This window comes from Sciurus vulgaris (genome assembly GCF_902686455.1).
Source record: "Sciurus vulgaris genome assembly, chromosome: 12".
Classification (NCBI taxonomy): Eukaryota; Metazoa; Chordata; class Mammalia; order Rodentia; family Sciuridae; genus Sciurus; species Sciurus vulgaris.
This window is the reverse complement of record NC_136473.1, coordinates 82,258,569-82,282,030: the sequence shown is the minus strand read 5'-3', so window position 1 is coordinate 82,282,030 and position 23,462 is coordinate 82,258,569. Positions and strand designations below refer to the sequence as shown.

Genomic DNA, 23,462 nt, shown 5'->3' with positions numbered 1-23,462 from the left:
GGCAGAGGGCAGCGTGCTGGCCTCTAAATCCCAGTGTTCAGGTTCCGGTTATCAAGGTCAAACCCAACCAGCTACCTCTCCTGGTGGGACTAATCCATTGCAGAAGAGCATGGCTGGTGGGTTTGCTTCTGCCACGGATGAAGAATGCTACTTCCGATCTTTTCCGTCACTGGACATGGGTTCTAATTCCAGATGAATAACTGAAAGATCACTACTTTTTCTTCTGGGTGACTCCCTGTTCCTCTATTATTCACAGAAAGAAAACAAGCTGGGCTCTGGAATCCATGTCTGAAAACGCAGGCGTGCATATGTGAGGTTGGAACGCGCAGGGATGTGTGGTTACGAGTGGTGTTCTTATGTAAAGGGAACACTCATTTCTAAGATTTTATAGATTTTTATATACCAAGCTTATTTATATTTGGGTTCATTTGTAGTTGGCAGTTTTCCTTCAGACCAAATTCTTAAACTACAAAGCCTGGTTGGATCTCTGAAGGACTTACCCAAGACCCAGAGCACTGCACATGGGCTCGAAAGGATGCAGTAGCGCGTGGCCGCTGCCAAAGCAACACTTGGCTCTCATAGGTGCTAAGAAAATGCCAGGCAAATGAACAGAGTAGAAATGTGATTAGTCCCGGCCCCACTGTCCCAGCCATGCACTTATGAGGTGTGTGTCTTTGGTTGACCCCATCACAATGTTCAGACCACTAAGCACCCTTGTTCAGGACCCACCATCAGCTTGGTGCCCTCTCAGCTGTATCCCTCTCGTGTTCAATGCCAACTCCAAGTGTCTCCGCCTAGGCCCCGCCTGCACGCCATCCCACTCCAATCCTCTCTAGCGCCTTACTTGACTCTGAATGTGACAACCCGAAACCCCACAAGTTGTTCTCTTGCATCCCACCCTCACTAAAAACCCAGCATGGGCCCCAGAAAGGTTCCCAATACATGTCCCCCTGGACTATCTCCTTGAACAGAAAGACCAGTACTACCAGACTGATCCCTATAGGTGCCCGTTTCTGTCCAGGCCTGTGAGGTCCTGGGTGACCCTCTCTAGAAGGCGTCAAAGCTTCCTTCTGGGCTGCCCCACTCCCTACCCTTCTCCTAACACCTGCTAGTTTTCATCTGGGGACACTCTGCAGGGAGCGCCATTTTCTGTCTGTAGTGCCTGAAGAGTGCAGGCACTGTGTAGATCAGACTCTCCCCACAAGAGGAAGCCAACAAAAACTCTGGACATGCTGGGCGTGTTGTGCACACCTGTAATCCCGGTGGCTCAGGAGGCCGAGGCAGGATCACAGGCTTGAAGCCAGCCTCAGCAACTTACTGAGGATGTAAGCAACCCAGTGAGACCCTGTCTCAAAATAAAGAGGGCTAGAGATGTGGCTCAGTGGTTATGGGCCCACAGGTTCAGTCCCTGGTACCAAAGAAACGTAAACCCCTCAGGACAGTTCCCCAAGGGCAGTGAAGGAGCCCGTGGGTGGCAGCACCCCCAGCCTGCCAGACCTTCCCCTCAGCAGGTGACAGGGGTTTCCAATGAGCTCCAGGCTGTGCCTGAATCCTGCATGGCATAGCCAGTTACGGGGCTTTGCAAGGCTCTGCCTCTCTGAGGGAAGCTACCAAGGACAATGTTCTCTGTCCTCTCTGGGTTAACCATCCTTATCAGGTCACTTGTGAAAATCTCTTAGTTCCCCAAATTTCTTGAAATCCAGAAAGCAAGAGAAATAAAACAAACAATTTAATGATGGCTTCCTTGATTTACAGACAACTCTAGGATAACAGATGGACAAACATTTCTCTCCATGCACTGGTACAATGAAATGCAGGGACAAATGGCAATCCGAGGATAGGAGTTTTGGTATTTAAGTCCACTGTTCAGCCTGTCACGTGGTCCAACCAACTTCTGGCTCAGCAACTGCAGACCCTGGGAGGGCTGGGCCTGCCCGGACTCCTGGGGTGGGAGCAAGGAGGCAGGCGGCAGAGCGAGCAGGATGCAGGGGGACACAGAGGCTGGGGAGAAGGAGCCAAGCTTCCAAAGTGCCCTGAACACTCCCACAGGCTCACTGGCACCGGCTCTCCCACCAGTGCCGTTCCTGAGGGCTGGGGCCTGGCCAGGCCAGGGCTGAGGTACTGGGGCTGGGAGGGAGGTGGGAGTAAGGACCACAGCAGGCAGGAGCACATGCCCAGTGCTGGGCTCTGCTCCCTCCCAAACACTGAGTTCTGGAGGACGCAGCCTCATCTTGCAAATGGCAATGAATCCCCAAGATGTGGAGCTGGAAAGGGTGACAAAGGTGGACCTGGGAGGGACAGAGGCCACCTAACCCTGAGGTCACCTTGGATTATCTCCATTCCTTTCTGGACTTCCTTTCCCCTCCCTCTCTACCCCAAAGATCCAAGGAGACACAAGAAATCGGAGTCCCCATCATAGTCCCTAATTAAAACGGTTGAGTACAGCGTTTCCAAACAGAGGGAGATGAAGGGAAAATGCCATGAGCTTTTACAGGGAAGAGCCAGGGAAGACTGGCACTGGGGCGAAAGGGAAAGTGGCCCCTGGCTCCTTCTACTCCAGAAGTTGGCAGGCCCGGGTCCCTGACCTGACTGTACTGCCTGTCTAGCTGAGCATCTTGTGCCGATCGAAAACCGTCTTCCGCTGCTCCTGCACCTGCAGCTTCCACCGCTGCTGAGCACCCTCCACGCGCTCCAGGACGGTGTTTGCTCGGGGGCCGCTGAGGGATGCAGCAGCTGCTGCCAGGGACCGAGCATCCTGTAGTGAGAACAAAAAGATGATTTGTCAGTTAACCAGAGGGGCAGGGTCCTTGAGAATCTGCCATGGAACAAGTGCACATAAGCAATCCTAAAGCCCAAACTCCCAGGGCTGGGTTCCTGAGGACCTTGCCTTGTCATCTGCAGAACCTCATGCAGCATGTCTGGCCTGCTGGGGGCCTTAGTGTCTATAGATCTGCAGGATGGGAAGCCCTGCTTCTCCTGGGCCAGGAGGAGCGTGTTCTGGGGACCCAGGTACTTCAAAACAGCTAGTTCAAGTCAGGCTCCAGTCAGAACCCCACAGGCCTAACTCTCAAGAGGGTTACTAAATGTTGACCTCAAGACCCCAGTGACCGTGCCCCATGTGCCCCAGGGCTGGTACTAGATTGCAGAACTCTCTTGCCCTGCCCAGTTGACCAGGGAATGGCAGGAAGGCCTAGGCAGGGGGCTGGCTGCCCTGGGATGGCAGGTGGGAGGAGGGGCCTGCTGAGAAGGCTGCAGAGCAAAGGCCTCGGTGTCAGTTCTAATGGGTAGGGGACACAGCATGTCAAGCTTACCTTCTCTGGGGAAAAGGGGATGTGACATCACTCAGAGTCTAGTGGGGATGGAAAGTTAGGGCTCAAACCCAGCATTCCCATCCAGGGGCTGCTCTGACCTACTCCCCCCGATTGTGCCTTCCCTGCCAGCCTCCCGACACCCTCCTGCCCCTGTGCTCTTAGACCTGTTTGCCATCAAAAGCATCCTCCCCTAATTACCACTTCTCTATCTCTGAAGCTCCAGGGCCCATGCATTTCCTGCAGGACCCGAACCTGATCTTTGGGGGGAATTAGAGCCCAGGGCCAGGCCCAGAGCCCACGGGGATTTCCTCCCTAGCTCTCCCTGCCTCTCATCTCCTGCCATACATCTCTTAAGGGATTAGCGCACCCCTCTAAGCCCAGAGCCGCCCAGTAAATGCAACTTTGCTTCTAATGCCCTGAGCTGGCACAGCTTCTGTCGCCACACAGCTGCCAGGCTGGGGAGAAGGGTGGAGTGGCGAGGTGAGGCGAGGGGAGGGGCAGTAGAGAAGGGCTGGGAGTTCACTATCCTTGCCACACAGCTCTGAGAAAGTTGTCTCAGGCACACTCATCTCTGTGGTGACTTAGAGATGGACACTGCCCTCTGGGCATCCCAATGAAGGCTCTCTCTGCAGGCTGGTGAGGCCCAGGAAATGCCTGATGGGCAGATGCTGAAGCGCTGGCAGGAGATGCACAGAGCTTGGAGTCAGGGTGCCTGGGTTCTGTGCCAGGGCCAGGGTTACCTGTCCTTTCCAGCCTCAGATTCCCCTGGGCCCATCTTCCAGGTGGAAGCACAGGTCCATTACAGGGAGGTAGAGGAGGAGGTGTAGTCTCAGCCTCTTGGCAGCTAGGTCCCTGGACGAGTCACTTCGTTTCTCCAAGCTTCAACATAATAAAACTAGTCTCTGAGATGCCTTCCCACTGTGCCGTCGGTGGGCATGCTATTTACCTGGCGATCTAGTAGATGCGTGCGCACAGAGGAAAAGCACCTCACAGGACGGTACTTAGTAGGACGCACTCATACTCCCTGCTCTACTCCATTCCATTTTTTAAAATCCTGTTCATGACTCCCAAGATTCGTTTGGTAATCCAATGGCTCGTGACCCATAGTTTAAAAAACACTGGTTTATGATTAGTGGCCAGGAACAGCAAAGGTCAGTATGTATGTCAAGTGGCTCAGTAAACTGTAGTAACAGAATAGCTGAGAAATGTTCAGTTTCCTTCTGCCCTGGCAGTTTAGCTCAGTAGTTAGGAAGACTCTGGACTCAAATCTGGCTTTGACTCTTAGCTCTGACCCTACCAGATACATGACCTGGCCAAGTTACCTTACTCTGAACCACCCGCCTGCTCATAAGGCAGATTCAGACAGCTTCTTAGCGAGACAATGAAGGTGGAGCCATCAGCAATGCCTGACAGACAGCAAGCAATTACTAACAGCAGCAATGGTCAGTGTCAGACCCTAGTTCCGGGATCCACTTAGGCAGGCAAAGGGATAGAAAGTGGCTTGCCTGATGGCGGGTATCACACCGCATCCTGACTCTGCTCCTCCCCAGCTCAGTTACACCTCCGACCAGGCCACACTGTGGACACGCCACCCAGTTCTGCTTCTGTGTGCTGCTGAGATGAGGTGGGTCCTGAAGACCCAACTGCCTAGAAAGCTACTGGCCACCAGGGCTTGGTCATTCTGGCTCTGGGGGCCATAGGGGCTTCTCTTCTGCCAGATCCCCAATCTCATCCATTCAGAACCAGTGTCTCATGGCAGGGCCTTGGGGCAGGGTGTCTGGATGTGAGCTGGAGAGGCCTGGGCTGGGGTCCTCTGGGGCCAGCCAGGGAGAGTTGGAAAAGTGTCAGTCGTCCCTGCCCTCCTTCCATGGCTCTGTTCAAAAGTGTCTGGAGGAGCAGAAGCCAGGGAGAGCCAAGAGCAGAGCATTAAGGGAACATGCTGAAATTCACCGCATTACCACAGCGTCATTTGTCAGCCCTTCATGTAAAGTCTTAGCAAACAGCTCCTAAGTGGGGGAAGCTGCTGCCGAGAAGCTCCGTGTTCCCAGTGCTAATAATCTGATTAAAAGGTATTAGAGACTCCACATCTGTTCTCAAGACGGCCCAGAGCAGGGCCTCCATTCCTGCCTCCTTTGCACAGCAATGGCAGGAAACAGGGAAAAGCCACCAGCTTCTTCCCCTTGTCCCTCTGAAGCTGAGTCTCTGGGGAACTCAGAGACAGAGGGAAGTTAGAAGAGGAAGTAGGAGGAGTCCCTGCCAATCAATGGTGAGCAGCTAAGGTCTTCAAGAGACTCGATAGGCCAAGGCCATGCCACTATGTACCAGGCACTACATGTGATTATTCCCAGGCTTAAGCACTGGCAAACAGGCAGTTTATGGGTTGCCATCTTGTGGATGAGGAAACTGAGGCTCTGAAGGAGGAATCCTTTCGCAACCCAAGATCATACAGCTCTTCAGGACCAAGCTGGAACTTGTGCCCACATCTGCATATCTCTTATCCTAGGGCTCAGCTGTGTCCTCCTTTGGCTGATTTCTCATAAGAGGGGATCACCACGGACAACCAAAGAGGTGGGTTGATCCCCCACCATCCCACATCCCACCAAGGGATTACAGCAAGAATAAGGCACCTGTGCAAGAACCAGGGATCAAGAATCCAGGCAGATCTTCCTCTCTAGGCAGGAGGGCCCTGGTGCCTGTGCGAGGAAGCTGGAGCTGAAAACCTGCCCCTGGCCCTGCACACTGTCCCAGATGCACCCTCTGCAGCCTGCCAGAAGTTCTGGCTCTCAGCCCTTTTCCCAGGTGATTAGCAGAGGAAGGGAGAGATGGGCTCTGCCCCCTTTGCTGCCTCGCCCTCCATTCCCACCCTACCAGCCAAACAGTGAAGAACAGCTCCATGTCAAGCCCTCTGACATAGCGACTACAGTCCTGCGGTGCTTTCCCTGTTTAAACCGAAGCCACCCTGCTGTGGCCAAAACCTCCTGCATCTTCCATGGAGCTCCCCGACTCCAGCATCCTCTGCAGCCACCTTCTGCAACCAACCAGATCATGCCATTCCTCTGGTGGGTTGGGGACCAGCCACTCACATGTAAATGGCTCTTGACCACAGAACCCAGGCCCCTGAGATGGCTGAGCCCATTCCTAGCCCCACCTCCCACACGTGGCCCCATTCAACAGCCACACTGGCCTGCACCCTTTTTCCACCTGTGTGGCCACCTCACTCCAGGCCTGGCTCCTGGCTGCCCCTGGACTCCCCTCCTACTTACGCGTTAAGACCCGAATGAAATATCTCATTCTTAATGAACGAACAATTGCAAAGCTTCCATGCACATGACCACAACAGTAATGCTGAGGCAAGAACCGTTTACTACCTTACTTCAGAGTTAGGAAACCAAAGCACATGGCAGCGCGGATAATGGAGCTGGAACTCCAAACCAGCTCTGGGATTTCCCAGCCTGCCCTGAACTACTGTGCTGTGCTGCCCCCAGTGGATGTTCTGGGAATGTCTGTTGAATGGCACACCTTTTCATTCTGTCTTCAGAGGGACAGGAGACGGAATCATGGCCTTCACTGGCGCGTGCCTTCTCCATGACTCAATGTCAGCGCCCAGGGCCTGGTCTTCAGCACACAGCTGCCCACTGTCCTCAGAGAGCGAGCACTCCTCGGCGGCCCTGACCTTCTCTTCTCTCAGACCCTACATGTTCCCAGTTCCCTTCCGTCTCATCATCTTTCCAGCTCTCCTGCACACCCTCGCCCACAGGGGCCCAGAACTGTACCCACCGCCCAGCCAGGGTGAGGACTTTGAAGACCCCGTCAGAGCTCAGGGGCCTACGCAGTGAGTGGTGGAGACAGTCAGAGGTTCAGAGAAGCCCTCGTTTTTCTCTTCAAAGAGGGCCAGACCTATACATCTGAAACAGCTCTGTTGCCGTTTCTATCCCAGCAAACATGCTGGCTTCCTCCTTTCAAAGGGCGTCTGAGCCCAGGGATTAGGCCTAATGCTGCTGGAATCCCAGGGGAGGCAGCGCCCAGCACTCAGGCCCACTGAGGCTCTGCCAACCGTTCAAAGGGAGCGTGACAGGCTTTCATCTCCTGCCACAGCCTTGGGCTGAGCTGCCTGAGGGGGAAGCCTCCCCTTCCTCTTCCAGTCCTCTAGCCCCATAGGAGAGCTCCCTCCTGGCCACATGAACTGGGGGAATGGAGCTAAGGGGCCCCAATCCTAAGAAATACTCTGGCCTCCAGCTCTCACCTCTGACTGGGTCCCAGGTTCCTGGTGGAGGGGCTGGAAGCCTCTGAAGCTTAGGAGCCTTCCTTCTAAAGTCACCCAGTTGTCCAGGCCTACACAATCTCTAAAGGAACCCCAAGAGGCCATGTTCCCACTTCCTTCTCTTGGGGTGTGGCCCAGGAGAGGACTAGTTTTTTTTGTCACCTTCTTGGGAAATACTCTCCTGCCCAGAGACATGGCCACAGCCCTGGCTTTGCTGTGGCCCAGCTGGAGGGGTCTTGGGACTTCCCTCCTTGCTTCCTAATCCCTCATATCCCTTTCCCCATGGGCACGGGGGCTGGGAGCAGCAGACTCTCACTGTCCAGGGTTAGGCTGTCGGGTGTCTGTACAGATGAGGTCCCTGGGCCTCTCTAGCCAGTGCCCATCCATTCACCATGCAGAGCTCAGCACCGCCTCCCACCCACCTCAGCTGGTTGAAAGTCTCCTTCTGCCAAGAGCCTGCCTTCTGTGACCAGCGTGAGAGTAAAGAGGACTCTCCTAGAGCACCCAGTTTCCTCACCTGACTGCTCCTGTCACCAAGTCAGATCTTATTAATGGCCTCTGTGTTCCCTATTCACCTGGGTTGGGTTGCCTGGGGCTTAAGCCCTGAAGAGCAGACCCTAGGTGCATGTCAATCAACACAGCGCTACTTGTGGGGATTCTGAACACAGCAGGAGCAGATCGGAGCTGCTGAGCCACAGGACCTATGACTAGGACACCACACGGAATAAGAGGTGAAAGATGGAGAGTGATGCCAAATAATGGGGTCAGAGGGCACTTCCTTGATGACCCAAAAGGTACCTGATGACACCCATTGTTCCCTGACCCTGTATATGTACTGGACTGGCCAAAGCTGGCTCCACCTCAGGTCAGGGACTTCAAGAGACTGACAACTTTTGATGATCTTATAACCTTGCGGTGAGAGGTGAGGGTGTCATCCTGAGGGCAGAAGTCACCTCTACAGATAGGGCACTAGCCCTGGCTTGAGTGCTGCCTGTGACAGCCCAGTGCTCTCAGGGGCACCCTTACATGTGGCTGGACGGTGACCTTAGTGAGCCCTCCTTTCTACCCAGCCCTAACTGCACCTGGGAGATGCTTACTCTCTGATTTAGGTCCTGCCCCTGGGAACTGGACTGACCGAATCTAACCCGTTCTTCCTCCTCAAGGTCCCACCACAGACAGATTCGAGTAGGGACACCTGGGCTGAGACCCAGAGACGGCAAGCTGCCCTTCCCCTGGCTCCATATCTAAGATGGCAGGAGACACAACAAGGCTGTGCCCGAGAGCCACGCATTCCAGGGAAATCGTAGCCTGGGCTGTGTAATCATCGGCTGCATCTCTCAATTACTCCCTGGCCAGGGTTGCAATTACCACATTACCCCTAATCGCCGAGTGTTTATTAGTGATGCTCCTCCCCTCTCAGAGCTGCTATTATACTACATTAATAACCGGGTGGGCACGCAAGCCTTCCTCTCCAACACAGACCACCCAACTGCCAGCCCCACACCTCCCAGGCCCCAACTCCAGTGGGGTCAGGCTTATCACCTTTGCTCCATCTTTGGCCAAATTCATGTCAGCAGGAGGCTGGGGACAGATTGGGAACAGGCCCATACCCAGAAGCAGCAGGGCCACTGGGAGTGGCCAGGCTTCCCTCTCTCCCTGCTGACCTGCCCATGCTGGCCCACGTGAGAGCACCTGGGCACTTCTTGCACAGACCTGAGTCTCTGGACCCTCTTTTTGGTGGGGGAACCTGCCTCCAATCCAAGACTTGAAAAGCTCTGCACTAGGGCTGCCCAGGGGCAGCTCAGCCTAGCCTGGTAACCTCTGTGACCCACATCTCACTGCCTTACAAGGGAGCCTGCTCACAGTGCTGTCTGCAAGGACATGCCTTCTTACATTGTCATGTCAAATCTCCTTCCCTAACTCCCACCTCTGGGTCTTCTGGTCCCAGGGGAAGGTCAAGCTCTACTCTACCAATACCTAAGGCTGGCCTGTGCCTCCCTGAGTTTGTCTTTTCTTCACCAAGTTAAACATCTCCCACTTTCTTCAACTAAATCCCCCAGGACACGGCTGAGGCACTTCCCTTCTAAGTGCTTCTGTGGACGTGTGAGTGAGCTCACCACATCACACATTCCACCAACAGGAGTGTCTTCCAGTAGCGAAGACCTAGGGACAAACCTCAGGGGCAGTCTGTCCCTCAGACAGGGCCCACAGGCTGCCTGGCATCAGTGGTTCCCCATCTTCTTTATCACATTAGGTTGACATCCAAGGCCTTTATTCATCGGGCCTAACCCTCCTGGCCAGCTCCACCTCCCACAATGCCTAGGTGTGCACCTTATCTCTGGATGATCAGATTCCTCACACGTGCACAGCATGACGGCACTGCCACCCCACTCCCGACTCCCCTAGGACTGAGCTTTGCACTGAGTACTCTGAGCACTCGGCAGACATTTGTGAAAACACCAAACCAAAGAAAAAACCTACTGTCTCCTCCATGGCCACCACTGACTTGTCACTGATGCCTGAGCAAGCAAGCTACTATGTGTATCGTGTGTGACGGGCCCTGGTTGGTTTACTTCCACCGTATCTAGAAACAGTGAAGCAGGGAGATATGGCTCTCCAGCTTGTACACTGAGGCTGGTCGGTCCATGTGTCAGGAAAAGTTGGGACTATCCCCTGTTTCATCTAGAAGGGCAAAGGGCAGTTCCTTGCTGAGTCTGAGTGACATACAGCAAAACGAGCAGGAGAAGAGCACACTGGAGCATGTCGGGGGAACAGGCCCAGATGATGCTCTTCTGGTTTTGTTCTGGGGACTTGCGTGCAGAAGTCCAGGGCCCCATTTACCTCATTCTCCTCTTCATTGTGCAGCTGTTCAGTGTAAGCATCTGGTTTTCTAATCAGAGGGTCCACCAGCATCAGGAAGGCCATGTAGAGCAAAAGGGCCCCCACCACGGACAGGTAGATGACAATGATGACCTGAGGAAGAGACCCGGCGTGTGCTGTGAAACAACACCTGGAGCGAGGGCAGCCTGCTTCTGGTCACGCGCCGTCTGTGCTTGGCTGCCAGCAACTCCTCAGGTGCTTCGCTGGGAAGGACTAGGAGGCAGTGTGGACTGGGGGGCAGGAGGGCCAGGAAGGCCAAGAGATGGCCTGTGCCACAGACTGACCTAACGCAGGGAGTCCCACAACAGTGAGTGCTCTGGAGGCATAAAGATGGCAGATGGACGACATAGGAAGAGTATGGAGCTTGATGCCCAAGAGGCTCCTAGGGGTGGAGTGGGGACACGTAGGCCACCTGGCTGAGGAATCTATGACGAAGGGTGCGAATTCATCAGAAACTAGGTGACAGCAGAAGAAACAGGTGGTGGAGAGGCTGGAAGCAGAGCCAAGAATAAGAAGCCCAGTTTTGAAGGCTCCTGACCACTGAAAGAGCAGGAGGGACAGGGTGGGCAGCTCGCATCACGACGGTGCACCTGCCCACACACACGCCTCAGTGTACTTCTTGAGGCAACAGGTTGTACGCTGAGGGCTGAGGCCAGGCTACCCTCCCATCAGCACCCAAGGGGAGCAGAAGGCTATGTTAGAATGACAACTTTACCCATCCGTGACACACACAGCCTCACAAGCCAGAGCCGTCATGCCCTCAGAACTTCCATGACATTCAGCGCCCATGGTCCCTGCAATGGTGTTAGTAATACCCCTCAGTTGTTGTGGGCAGGAAGCACCTTCAATCATCTTAAAATACCCCCCTGGAAAGTGGCAATCATCTTACTAAGAATCAGGAAGCTAAATAATTCACCCAAGATCCCACGCCTAGTAAGTGGTAGAGAAATAACCTGAACCCAGTTTTGCTGACTCCATCTCAAATGCTTTTGATACCACCACTACCTGGCCACCACGTGCTCCTGATTTCATCCTGGCCCTAACTTGACAATAAAGGGGATTAAAGAAAGAAGAATGGCAGGATGTTTGTTTGGAATCCAGCTTAATGAACAGTCAAGTTCAAATGAACTGACTTCTCCCAGATAAGGGAACTAATGTTCATGCCTCCTTCAAAGGGATGAATAATCAGGCCTCTCACTGGCACTGTAGGAAGGGGCAAGAAGAACAGACGCTGGGTCTGTCCTGGCTGAGGGTGGGGGAACTCAGGTAGAGGCTTAGGAGGTGGTGTCCTCCTAGCATGAGGTCCATTCCTTGTCAAACAGGAGAGGCAACATCTGGCTCTGAAATAAAGGTCTCCAGCATCTGGTCCCCAGAAGGTGAGGCCCACTGGAGCAAGTTCAGAGACAGAGAGAGGCAGCTCCAGGAGAGGAGTAGGAAAGTGTGGGGCCTGGACAACTGGAAAGGATAAGGACTGTACAGGAAGACAGTTGCTTTCTACTTACAACACAGGAAGGGGTTGTGGCTCTCTGGAGCAAGTGGAGGGGTTGAAGACCACTCCCCCTCCAAACATGCCTCAAAAACAGGAGGCTGAGGGATGATTCAGCAACGTCTTTAAACGCATGAGAGTCATTTTCTGATGCTATTTCTAGAATTGTCATGCACAGGAAAGCTTCAGAAAGGAAAGGTGGCTCCATGGCCTCTATGACACGTGATCTGGTCAAGTCCTGCCTGCGGGCAGAGGAATGACAGGGACCGAGGGTGTCCTTCCTCATTCCCTATGACGGGCACAGGTGAAGTCTACCACTTCTCTCCTGAATTCACCCAAATGATTGCTGAGACCAAGGCTCAGGAAAAAGCAAAAGAACCCAGGTACCAGTACTGGAATCTGGCACCCAGCACCAGGCACCCAGCACTGGCCACAGATCTAAGGCTTTCTTAGAGGAGTCTGATGTAACGTTGGAAGCCTGATGAGAGCTTAAGCCCTGAGAAAGCAGCTTTATTGCACTCCCAGCATGGTGCATGGTGCCCAGGACACAACAGACACCCAAACAAGATGTATTAAACAAGCTGAGCATGGTGCACACATGCCTGTAATCCCAGCCGCTCAGGAGGTTGAGGCAGGAGGATCACAAGTTCAAGGCCAGCCTCATCAACTTAGTAAGGTCCTAAGCAACTGAGTGAGACTGTCTCAAAATTAAAAAAGGGCTGGGGATGTGATGTGGCTCAGTTAAATGCCCCAAGGTTTAAAAAAAAAAAAAAAAAAAAGTATTAAACGAATGGAGTGAGAGAGTGAGAGGAAGGGATAAAACTGGAAAGAATGGAAGGGAAAGGGAGACTCAAGCTGCTCTCCCAGGGCACTCATCTGTCATTGTGTGGGAGCCACTGGAAAGATGTCAGAGAAGAGAGCCAGCTCCCAAGGTGAGGGAAGTGAGACCCTGTGGCTGTATGAGGGCCGAGAAGCCAGTCCCGCTCGCCACTTGGAATGTTCCAGAATAAAGCAAAACTACACATGTAGAACAGTTGGGGATGGGGCTCCCCGGCCCTGGAGGTACCTTGATGGTGGTGGTGCTGCGCTCCTCGTACTTGCACTCACACAGCAGGCAGTAGGCCTCCACATCATGGCCGGGCACGGGCATGGGCTCCACCACGTGCAGGCAGTTGCTGCAACACAGACAGGGCAGTGAGGCGGGGCCGTGGCTCCCAAGTTCAAGGCCAGGGGCAGACAGCCAGGGGACCTGAGGGGTAGGGTGGGCATAGGTGAAGGGTGCTCCCAGGGAGGACACAGGGCTTATAAAGGGCCAGGCTGGTGGAAGCCCTTTCTCAGTCCCTAGCCTCATGGCACTGGGCCCCACCCATTAGTGCCAGTTCTCCAAACTGTATCTTCAGTGCCAGTATCAAATCCATCATTGTTCCCAAAAGCTCTGCCCAGCTGCCCTCTCCTCCCATGCTATGCTGTCCCTGGAGGCTTCACCATTGGTCTAAAGGCTCTGCCTTAGTTCAGGCTCTCTCACCAGGACCCCGCTCCTCTAAGCTGGACAGGATCTCTGGCAATCAGAGGATTCTCTGTTTACTGTCCCTGAGGGGCCGCACACTCCACACTCAGCCCCATGTACTCTTTGCCCCTAGAGCCTGCATGCTGGCTCTGTGGTCTGTTTCCAGTGGCAGAGAGGACAGCCCTAGCATCCACCCTGCCGACCAAATCACGCCCTGTGAATCACCTTTGACAACACTTTTGCCCTCACCCATAAAACCACCAAATGCCAGTGACTTTACTTCCTTAAAACTTCCTAAAATCATGGAAAAGAAAAAGAAAGAAAGAAAGAAATATTTTAAAATTCACCTTTTCCATTCCCTCCCAGTGCTGTGTCTCGGCAGAGGGCCTCATCATCACGTCCCTGGACAACTGCCCAGCCTCCCTACTGCTCTCCTACCTCTAGTTTGGCCCTGCCCAGCACTACCTTCACACAGCAGTGACTGACTGTACCAAGTCACCCCCAGCTTTCAACCAGTCAATGCCTCCACAGCAAGGGCTGACAAAACTGCCCCACCAGTCCTATCATCTCACTCCAGTCCTGCCCACCTGCCCAGCTCCACCTCTGCCACTCCCCACCCGCCAGCCAGCTGACCTACTGGACTATTCTCTGCAGAAGCCACATCCCACACCCCTGCTAGGAATGCAGGCTCTGCCTACCCCCTCTTCCACTTTCTGTTTCAGCTAATAGGTCTGAATTTTGTCCCCAGTCAGTTCCCCAGGTCCATCTCAACCACGAACCGGACACACCACCCTCTAACCCTGTCTTCACTCGTACTGTCTTGCCCAATAGACACAAAGTCCTTTAGAAGTGGGGTCACATCTTACCCATCTCCACATTCCTGTGTCTAGCAGGGTCAGTGAGTGAGTGACTGCCACATGCATACATATTCTAAAAGTAAGCCTGCAGAGCCCAGTCACCTAGCAGTGACCCTGAATACAGGGGGCTATGACTGCAGGTCTCATACTTATGTAGAAGTGGGCTTAGGATAGAAGGTGGCAGCTCTTCATCAAGGTGGAGAGGTGGGGACCACAGTCCAGATCCGGGGCCCTGGTGCCCTGGTGGGGCTGTGCTAGTTTGGGCTCTGCACCTGGCCACTCGTTTCCAGCCTTCCTCAGATCTGCAGGCTTCTGACTTGCCTGGTTCACAGACCATAGTGAGCAAGCGAAAGACCCCACAGAAACATCACTACCACTGGGGAAAAACATCAAACAAACCACTCAGAGGGTCACAAAGTTGGACCAGGCAGCAAGCCGCAATGGGCACCTAGGCCTGGGCTCAATTCTGACTCTGTCACTCAGTGACAGACTCTCCTCTGGACTCTCCTCTCCTCTGTGAGATGACAGGGTTGGACCAAGTGACATTAAAAAAGCTCTTCCAACTCTGAAGAAGTCTGGCAAGAGTCAAGCAGAGTACTGAAAGGAGCAGAGCTGACCTCTGAGCTCTCGGCTGGGTTTCTCACAGAAGCACCGAGGGTGTGTAATGGGAAGATCACGTGTTGAAATAACAGTGGGGTGTCCTCTTGAAAGTCCTGTAAGTGGCACATGAGTTATCTAAATCTCTGATGATCCCAGTTCCATCTATTCCCTATTGCAGGAACAGGTCTCCCTGTTGTACCAGAAGGTGCCACCTCTGGGCCCTGCACACCACCTCTGGAAAGGGCTGAAGGACAAGGCCAGTTCCAACTGTTATTCCTCCATTCCTGGCAACGTCAACTTTTCTTTGCCAGCAAGTGGCTACAAGCCACTTGAGGACAAGATCCCTCATTTTCCTCAGACACGTGGAATTCTGGGTTTAGAAAGCTGCTCTGGTACAGCAGGAGGATCTGTGGATTCCCCACCAGGGCAGCAGGAAGGGCCAGCCTGTGTCCTTTGATTTGGGATCCTATTCCCCAAGAAAGCAGGCTGCAAGTGAATGAGAGGAATGGCAACAAGAAGCAGGATTTTTTCTTTTGTGGTACCTGGGATTGAACCCAGGGCACTTGATTACTGAGCTATATTCCCAGGCTTTTATTTTCTGTTTTGAAACCAGGTCTCACTGAGTTGCCCAAGCTGGCCTTGAGCTTGTGAGTAGCTGGGATTATAGATGTGTGCTACCAAGATCACCCAGGAGCTGAAATATTCTGCCTTCTCTGGCTTTCCTGGTAATCAGTGAAACCTAAATCTTTACTTGCTCTTCTAAGAGTCTCCACTGGTTTTTTTGATGATAAGGGATTTCATGGACTGGTAAGGGGATATTAAGGGTAGTAGGCGAAAGAGAAAGATAAGCTGGATTTAATTTTTCTGCCATTCTACTTATTCTGTAATTGTGGGTAATTTATTTACTCCCTCTGGGCCTCAGTTTCCTCATTTACAATGGAGGCTAAACTCCATTATACTTTCAAATTGTGGCCTTTTGGGTAGCACAGGAAACACTATGTAGGAGGGGGCAGGTGGGGTTGAGGGACTTCTCAATCAGAGTAATTCTGATTTCATGGTTTACACATTTGGTGTTTCCGTAAGAGAATTTGTTTGCAGAGGGCTGTGTTTTAACAAGTCCAAAAAGCAATGAACTAGCCAACCTACCATGTGCCTTCCTGCTCTGGAACTGTCTCCGTAAAGCATTTTGCCAGACACACCAACAGGGCAGTATGGATGGGCTTTCTTTTTTTATGCCTGTGATTTTAGACTCTCAACACTAGATGGCACAACACCAGCAACACAGGAACACCCGTGGCTAGACCATTAAGTCAAAGGACTGAGCTCTGAAGGTTCTGGTTTTACTCAGCACGCGGAAGAGAAATGGGCAAGTGCTCTTTCCACGGAGACAAAAGCAGCACCAGAATGAAAATGGGGCAGAGCTCTGAAGACCCAATCAAAGCGATTCCCACTTCTAGCCCCAGTCCTGAGGTCTAGGATCAGTGTCAAGACCATACCCAATCCCTAAGAGGCTCCAGGCAGGAGTTTGATGATTTCCAAACTGGGCCAATGTTGCTGGGTACTGGAATCCTAGACTCTTACCTCCCAGCCTTAGTTTCCACCCAGCACCCTTAATGGAACTGTCCTGAGGTTCCTGATGTAAGATTGTTCTTCAAGCAGCTCCCTAATTCCCATTTTTTAAGAGGAACAAAGAGATTGACTACCACAGCCCACAGGTCTAGACAGGATGCATCCAAGCTGCAGTTTTCAGGCAATACCATAACCCCAGGTCAAGGACAACACTACTAAAATCTGCCAGTGTCTGCGCGACCAAGGGCACGAGATGCAGCCTTGATATATAGTGTGGGGCTAAGAGAGTTCACTGGTGTTTTTATTGATGCTATTTGAACTATGACCATAATATATAAAGAGGTTACTGGGCCCCTCCCAGGCCTTCATGTCATAGGGCTTGTGAATTCATTAGGACAGCAGAAGCAGAGGAAAAGGATTAGTGCTTTGGGAGGAGCCCAAATTTTCCAGGGTTATGGTATAAGTTTGATGATAACTATCCTTGTGGCCTCTACTACAGCATAATAAATTAATAATATCAGCTAACATTTATGTAGCACTTATTACATGCTAGGTGTCATTCTAAGTACTATACTTAGTTCTGTGTGCATACACACACACACACACACTTCACACCCATACTGCCACTATTTTATAGACATGGACATCAAAGTACAGTGGAGATTAAGTAATTTGTCACATAATTAACAAGTGGCAAAGCTAAACTGAAAATCAGGAAGACCAGATCCAAAGTCCTATACATCCACCTAGATTGCTTCTCAGAAAACTACCGTCCAACCATTTCAGAGCTGGAAATTCAACCAGTTCTAAAATTCTCAAATACTGCTCTGTATCATCTATATCATAAGCACCTAAGGAACTTGAAGAAAAGGTAACTGCTGAGTCAAAATCTTGGGGTGGAGGAAGCAGGCAATCTGTAGTTTCTCAAAGCTTACCTGATGATCCCAACACAAGCAAGCAGATGCGGCACTGATATCATCCCCTCTACAAGAACCTCACCCTTTGTCTGCACAGATCCCTCCAAGGATGGGGTTTCCAAGTCCTGAATCACCTAGATTAGTAATGTTCCTTTATCATGCTCACGTCTGATGCCTGCAGCTTTCATCCACTGCTCCCAATTCTGTATCAAGAAACCACGGGCGAACCTACTTGGTCCCCATAAGCACCCAACCCCATGGGTCCCACCTCCGATAGCATGCCGGCCTTTCTCCCAGTCTTGGTCAGTCATTGAGTACCCCTGGTCCTCTCCTCTTCAGGTTAGCCCTAGTTCCTTATACCATTTCTTCAAGGACAGTGTGTGGAAAATTCCTTTCACCAAGTTGGTATCCTTTACCTGCATGAATTCTTGGTTATTTTGCTATTTATTTACTTATTTATTTTTGGTACTAGGGATTGAACCCAAGGGTACTTTACCATGAGCTACATCTCCTGTCATTTTTTTTTTTTTTATTTTGTATTTTGAGACAGGGTCTTTCTAAGTTTCTTAGGGCCTTGCTAAATTGCTGAGGCTGGCCTCAAATTTGCAATCCTGCCTCAGCTTCCCAAGCTGCTGGGACTTCAGGAGTGTACCACCACACCCAGCATTATTTCTCTTTTTAAAAGTGAGGCAGCAAGAAGTGAATTCAAGACTCTACAAGTATAATTTAAATTCTTTCTTTGAACCTCAGTCTATACAATAATAAAATGGAGAAAATACCCCTCTTATTTACTTTATAAAGTTGCTATGAGACCAGTACAGAGTAACACAAGAGTTTTTCAAAAGCACTGAACATTGTATAATATGTGGCCATAATACCTATCTCTCCCAATTTCTCTATCATTTATGCATATATCAAGAAGGATCCAAAATCAAGCAAAACAACAAAGTCTAGTCATTTAACCAGGAATCCCTCAGATGAAATGAAAGAAGCCTGGGTCCTGTAGCCAACTGGTTATACACTAGACATTCCTTTGTAAAGCTCTCCGCAGAAACAGGAGCAAGCTCATCCTCCAGTCCAAGTACCCTAGTAAATACCCATAATTTCAACTAGGTGTAGCAGCCAAGGGCGAGCCCATGGAGGTGCCTTACCAGTCCTTCTGAGACACATTCTGGTTGTAAATGTGCCCACTGATGTTTCTATAAGGTGGACAGATGCATTTGCACCGGATATCTTCAGAACTCTGGAAGAGAAAACACCTATCAGAAAGGCAGGACACCTGCCTGAGTTCAGATTCTAGCGAGGCTGCTAAATTTTAATTCCCTGTTCTGTAATGTGACTATCCATATGCTCAAGTTTAGCAAGGACAGCTTCCGTAAGAAGGATGCTATATCACAGCGTCCTTAAGACGGAAACTGTCCAGCTGGCAAACGAAACTCAGAAAGTAGCCGAGGATGCCATTCCCTAACTGGGGTGCTGGCAGGGGTGTGGCAAGCCAAGTGACAGTTTTCTTCCCTGGACCCCACGCTGTGTGCATACTTCTGTCCAATAGGCTGGGTGGCCAGCCTCTTCCCCTAATCCCATCTCTAATCTTCAATGTTAAGAATGGGGGAAAGAAAAGGGTTCACATGGGAATACTCAAGCAACCCCTCTGAAAGTTCTTCCCCTCTGGGATGGGTAAAAGACAGCATCGCATACATTTTTACTCCAATTAGGAATTCCCTGGAGGGCACAAAAATTAACCTGACTCAATTTTATTTCAAAGTCTTAGTGATCACTGGAATCTCAGATCCACAGACACACCCCAAACACAGCTGGGAATGGGAGTTATCTCAGGAGTCCATCACTTATGAGGGTCTCCCTTACAAAAGAAACTTCTGTCTGTACAGGGCTTTACACTCAACATTTTTATATAGATAGGAGACTTGATTCTCCCTGAGCAAATATGACCACTACTATTTTACCCAGGACAAAGGAAGGTATGGAAAACTTCCCCCAAACTTGCCAGAATTCCAGCACAAGTCGTTCTGATCCAGAAGCTCTGCTCGGTGCATTGCTCTCCCCCCACCCCTCCACCCTTAGGGAAGACTGCAGCTTCAGTCTGAGAGAACACCCCAAGTATGGGCCATAGAAGTGAGGGGCGGACTCCTGCAGCAGTCACCTCTGGAGAAACCCTGCAGGCGGGGTTGCAGTGCAAGGGAGAGGCTGTTGGTTCACCTCCCTCACCTTGTTGGCTTGAGCTTGGGGCACCAACAACCCCCCCACCAAGACCACCAAAGACAGAAGCTTCATGCTTATCAGGCTTGCTGAATCAGCAAGATCGGACACCTGAAAAAAAAAAAAAAAAAAGATACGATGGAGTCGGAAAGCGGCCACACCACAGCCAGCAGCTCTGCCCCTTAACCCTCTTGACAGGACACCTGAATGGGGCTCAGGACTGGGCTCCAGGATTCCAAGGCCTCTTCCAGCCGGTCGCCAAATGCGGCTTTCCGACTTTACCCAACACGCTGGCTCTCCACTGGCCACTGGTGTGCCAGGCAACGGACCTCACGAGGATACAGCCACCCGGAGCTCCCGGAGCTCCCGGATGCTCCGTCAAGGCCGGGCTCTGACCCTCGCTTCGCGACCCACCGCCCTCCGCCATCTCCGCCTCCGCCGCCTCCGCAGCTCCTCCCCGCTCAGGCCCGACGGGAACTCCAGGTGTCAAGTCTGGGAGCCCGGAACCGAAGGCGAAAGCAAGTGCCCTCGGCGCTCAGGAATCTGGGGCCGGGTTGGGACCCCCTAGACCCCCAGCGAACCCCGCGCCCCTCCCCCAACGCCGCATCCACAAACCTGCAAGCCCGCCGCAGCCGCACCAGAATCGGCTGGCCACGCCCCGGGCCAGTGTCTATTGGCTACCGGAGCGGTCGCTCAGCCCAGTCTCGCTATCACCAAGGTAACAAGACCCACCTTCGCCTCGGTTTGGAGATTCCTGCTCAAGGGAGAGGCATGCATTTCTCAAACTCGATCAAACAAGAAAAGGGAACGTCGAGCTTACGTACTAGGAACCGGAAAGGGTCTTGCTTTTCTGTGACCCGTAGAACTCTTTCCCCCAGCGCTTCTTGTGTTGTACCGCTCATCTTGCTGAAGAGAGAGCACTTTATAAACTATAAGCTAGCAATAGCAGTAATGATGAAAAGAGCTTAAGAGACCTGGCGCGGTGGCCCACCCCTGTAATCCCAGAGGCTCGGGAGGCTGAGGCAGGAGGATCATTTGAGGCCAGTCTTAACAATTTAGCGAGATCCTGTCCCAAAATAAAAAAAACAAAAAGGGCTGGGTTCAATCCCCAGTACAAAAAAGAAAAGAAAAAGAAAATATTAAGGGGCTTTGTCCACATTCACAATCTAAAATTTTTTTTAGGAATCTAAAGCTACGGCTATGCGGCAGAGACTTTCGCAGCACTGACTCGCCCCTCTACACACACATACTGCTGCACCTTGAGGAGAGAAAATGTGAGGCAATGGCAGGGGCACCCTGCGGATAGTGCACAATTGCCCCCGTAGCCTGGTCCTCTGCCTTACATGTAGGTCCTTAGGTCTGGCAAATTAGGGCAGTATGTTCAAGGACAGGCTTCAGGAGTGGAGGTGGAAGTTCCAAGCTGCTGAGGGACAGATGTGAAGGAAAGAAGAGTCCTCTGAGTCCAGGGCCCCAGACCTGGTGTGAGGTGGCCAGGGCTTTGGTTCTGGCTCTGCCATAAGCAGCTGTGTTACCCTGAAAAAGACACCTCCCCCTCTGGGTCTCAGCCTCCTTAGCTGAAATATGAGCTATTTACATTCTAAGATTCCCTTCACCTTTGGTAGGTTGGAATTTTTAAAGTGTGGATTAATATGGTTCATACTTGAGGAGCAACCATATGGTCAGAATGTTAATTTAATATAGAAAGTGATGTGTCATAGAAGAGCAGGTATTATTGTGCCAGGCACTGAGCTAGATGCTGGGGATGTAGCAGTAATCTTGTAAATCCTGTCCATGCTGTCATGGAACCTGAGGTTTATTGCAAATTGAATTAATGACAACCAATGATTCCAGTTCAAGGCGGAAAGAGCTTTGCTGGGGAAGACTGGTGAGAAAGCAAGATCAAGGGCCAGGGAGCCCTGAATGGTGGAGAAGAGATTTTGACCGGGGTAAAGAGCTACTTGAGTTGGGCCAGTGTGGTGGGCAGAATAACGCCTCCCCAGAAATGTCCACATGCTAATTCCTGGAACCTGTGAATATGTTAACCTTATGTAGCAAAAAGGGACTCTGCAGATGTGATTAAATGAAGCCCTTGGTATCCACGTGGGCCTAATCTAACCAGATGATTCCTTAAAAGAGGATTTTTTACGACCATGGAATCAGGGTCCGAGAGGTGATGTGCTGCTGGCTTTGAAGATGGAGGAAGGGGGCCCCAAGGCAAGGGTGTGGGTGCCCTAAGAAGCTGATAAAGGCAAGGAAACAGAATCTTTCTAGAACTTTTAAAAGCTTTGCAAACAACTTGATTTTAGTTGTTTCACTTGTGACCTATAGAGCTAAAAGATCATAAATTTGTGTCATTTAAGTTATAAGGTTTATGATAATTTGTTATAGCTGTAAAAGGAAATTAATAGTCAAGATGGGTGGGTGAGACTTGGGACAGATTCCAGGAGCAGGGTGATGGTGAGGAGGACAGAGGAAGTGCAGAGCTGGCCCTGGGGAAATGCATGTAGGGAAAGAGCAAATGGCCCAGCTTGGCTTCCACCCAGGGCAAATGAATAGGAAGAGAGGGCAGGAAGATGGGCCAGACATGCTTGACTTCAGAAGCAGGGATTGAGCCAGAGCCACTGGCTTAGAGCTCCCTGACAGGCTGGGGACAGGTAACCCTGAGAATGTACTCTCTCCAGCAGAGGTGGCCAAATAAAACTCTGGGACATTCTGCCCTCTCCTCTGGGACTATTAATTTCCATCCTGTCACCTTGCTCCCTATTCCCAAGTTTGGAGTGTTAGGACTGAGTCCGAAACCCATTCCTCTGGCCTGTACCTGCTTTAATCCAGCAATCTCAACTTTGACCTCGTAAGGCCAGGTCTTGGCTTCCATGCCAGAACTGAGGGTTTGGACTCCTCTTCACTCCCTGCCACCACTCTTGATGCTCCTGGACAGCTGTCATCACCCCCAAACTGTGCTTCCTCTCCCTGGAATCAACTATACACTCCTGCTTTCCCGCTAATCCCCAGCAAAGCTTATCTGTCCTGTATCCCATAGCCTTTCACTCCTACGAGATGATGAACTTCTTAAGTTTTGCATTAGCAATCATGCCTTAGCTGTGCTAAAGGATCATCCAACCAGAACTGAGAAGAAAGCCCAAGTGGTAGAATTTGGTCACTTTAAGAAACTCAGAGGGGCAGTAATTTGGGATACAGAGGAGCCTTTAGTCCATGGGTTATAGAAAGTTGCCACTCTGCCCACAGATGGCAGGTCAATTGCCTGTGTACATCCTTGAAATGGGATGAACACCCTCCTTGGATCCCTGAGCACATCTTGCTCTGACCAAAGCAGGGTTTCTCAGGCATCAGGAAGTGGGGCCACAGCGCTGAGGGCACCAGGGCCTGCTGCACAGCACCCTCCCCAGCTTGGAGTTGCCCTGGACAGGCATTCTTTGTTTTGCCCAGAATCCCCAGACTTACCTCCTCATAGACACACCATGCTCCCAACATCAACTGACTAAGTGACATTTAACCACACTTTAATTAGACAAAGCTTGTAATAAAACATTCCACCCAAAGTTTAATAAATGACAAATTCTCCCCAGTCTGCTGTGTGTATGTACACATAGGGACATAAGCAATGCATACCACACATCTAAATGTGGCCTGCCTCCGGCCAGGCTTTCTTCCAGCAAACATTCACTGGGCACTGTGGCATACGTGGGCCTAGGCACGGAGAGTTCCTTGTCTCTATTCTGTTTCTCTTGGCTCAGCTCCTACTTCTGCACATGCGCTTTGGGTGTAGACTTCATGGAACTGCGTCAATGTAGGATAATGGTTTCAATTTTCTTGACTTCATGGAATGTCTCAGGAGT

The 23,462-nt window shown here is 51.5% G+C and overlaps 1 protein-coding gene across 2 annotated transcripts; it reads right to left on the bottom strand.

The window, feature by feature from the left end:
• Positions 1 to 1,716: 1,716 nt before the first annotated feature.
• Positions 1,717 to 20,266, bottom strand: TMEM9 (transmembrane protein 9). 2 transcript variants are annotated; one of them, XM_079106036.1, is made up of 6 exons: positions 20,221 to 20,266; positions 19,615 to 19,716; positions 18,540 to 18,631; positions 13,005 to 13,113; positions 10,414 to 10,545; positions 1,717 to 2,755 (listed from the first exon to the last, which is right to left on the bottom strand). In XM_079106036.1, exons 2-6 carry the CDS (start codon positions 19,678 to 19,680, stop codon positions 2,603 to 2,605), a joined length of 552 nt encoding a protein of 183 aa, XP_078962162.1. In that variant the 5' UTR covers positions 19,681 to 19,716; positions 20,221 to 20,266; the 3' UTR covers positions 1,717 to 2,602. The 2 variants fall into 2 exon arrangements, with proteins under 2 accessions (XP_078962162.1, XP_078962163.1); XM_079106037.1 differs by lacking the exon at positions 20,221 to 20,266 and adding an exon at positions 19,809 to 19,963.
• Between the last annotated feature and the right edge of the window lie 3,196 nt (positions 20,267 to 23,462).

Coding starts and splice junctions, on each gene's coding strand:
- TMEM9 (XM_079106036.1), bottom strand. CDS start 19,680: ATGAAGCTTCTGTCTTTGGTGGTCTTGGTGGGGGGGTTGTTGGTGCCC. Junction 10,546..13,004: donor GCAGCACCACCACCATCAAG/GTACCTCCAGGG, acceptor TCTCTTCCTCAG/GTCATCATTGTCATCTACCT. Junction 2,756..10,413: donor ACAATGAAGAGGAGAATGAG/GTAAATGGGGCC, acceptor TTCTCACTACAG/GATGCTCGGTCCCTGGCAGC.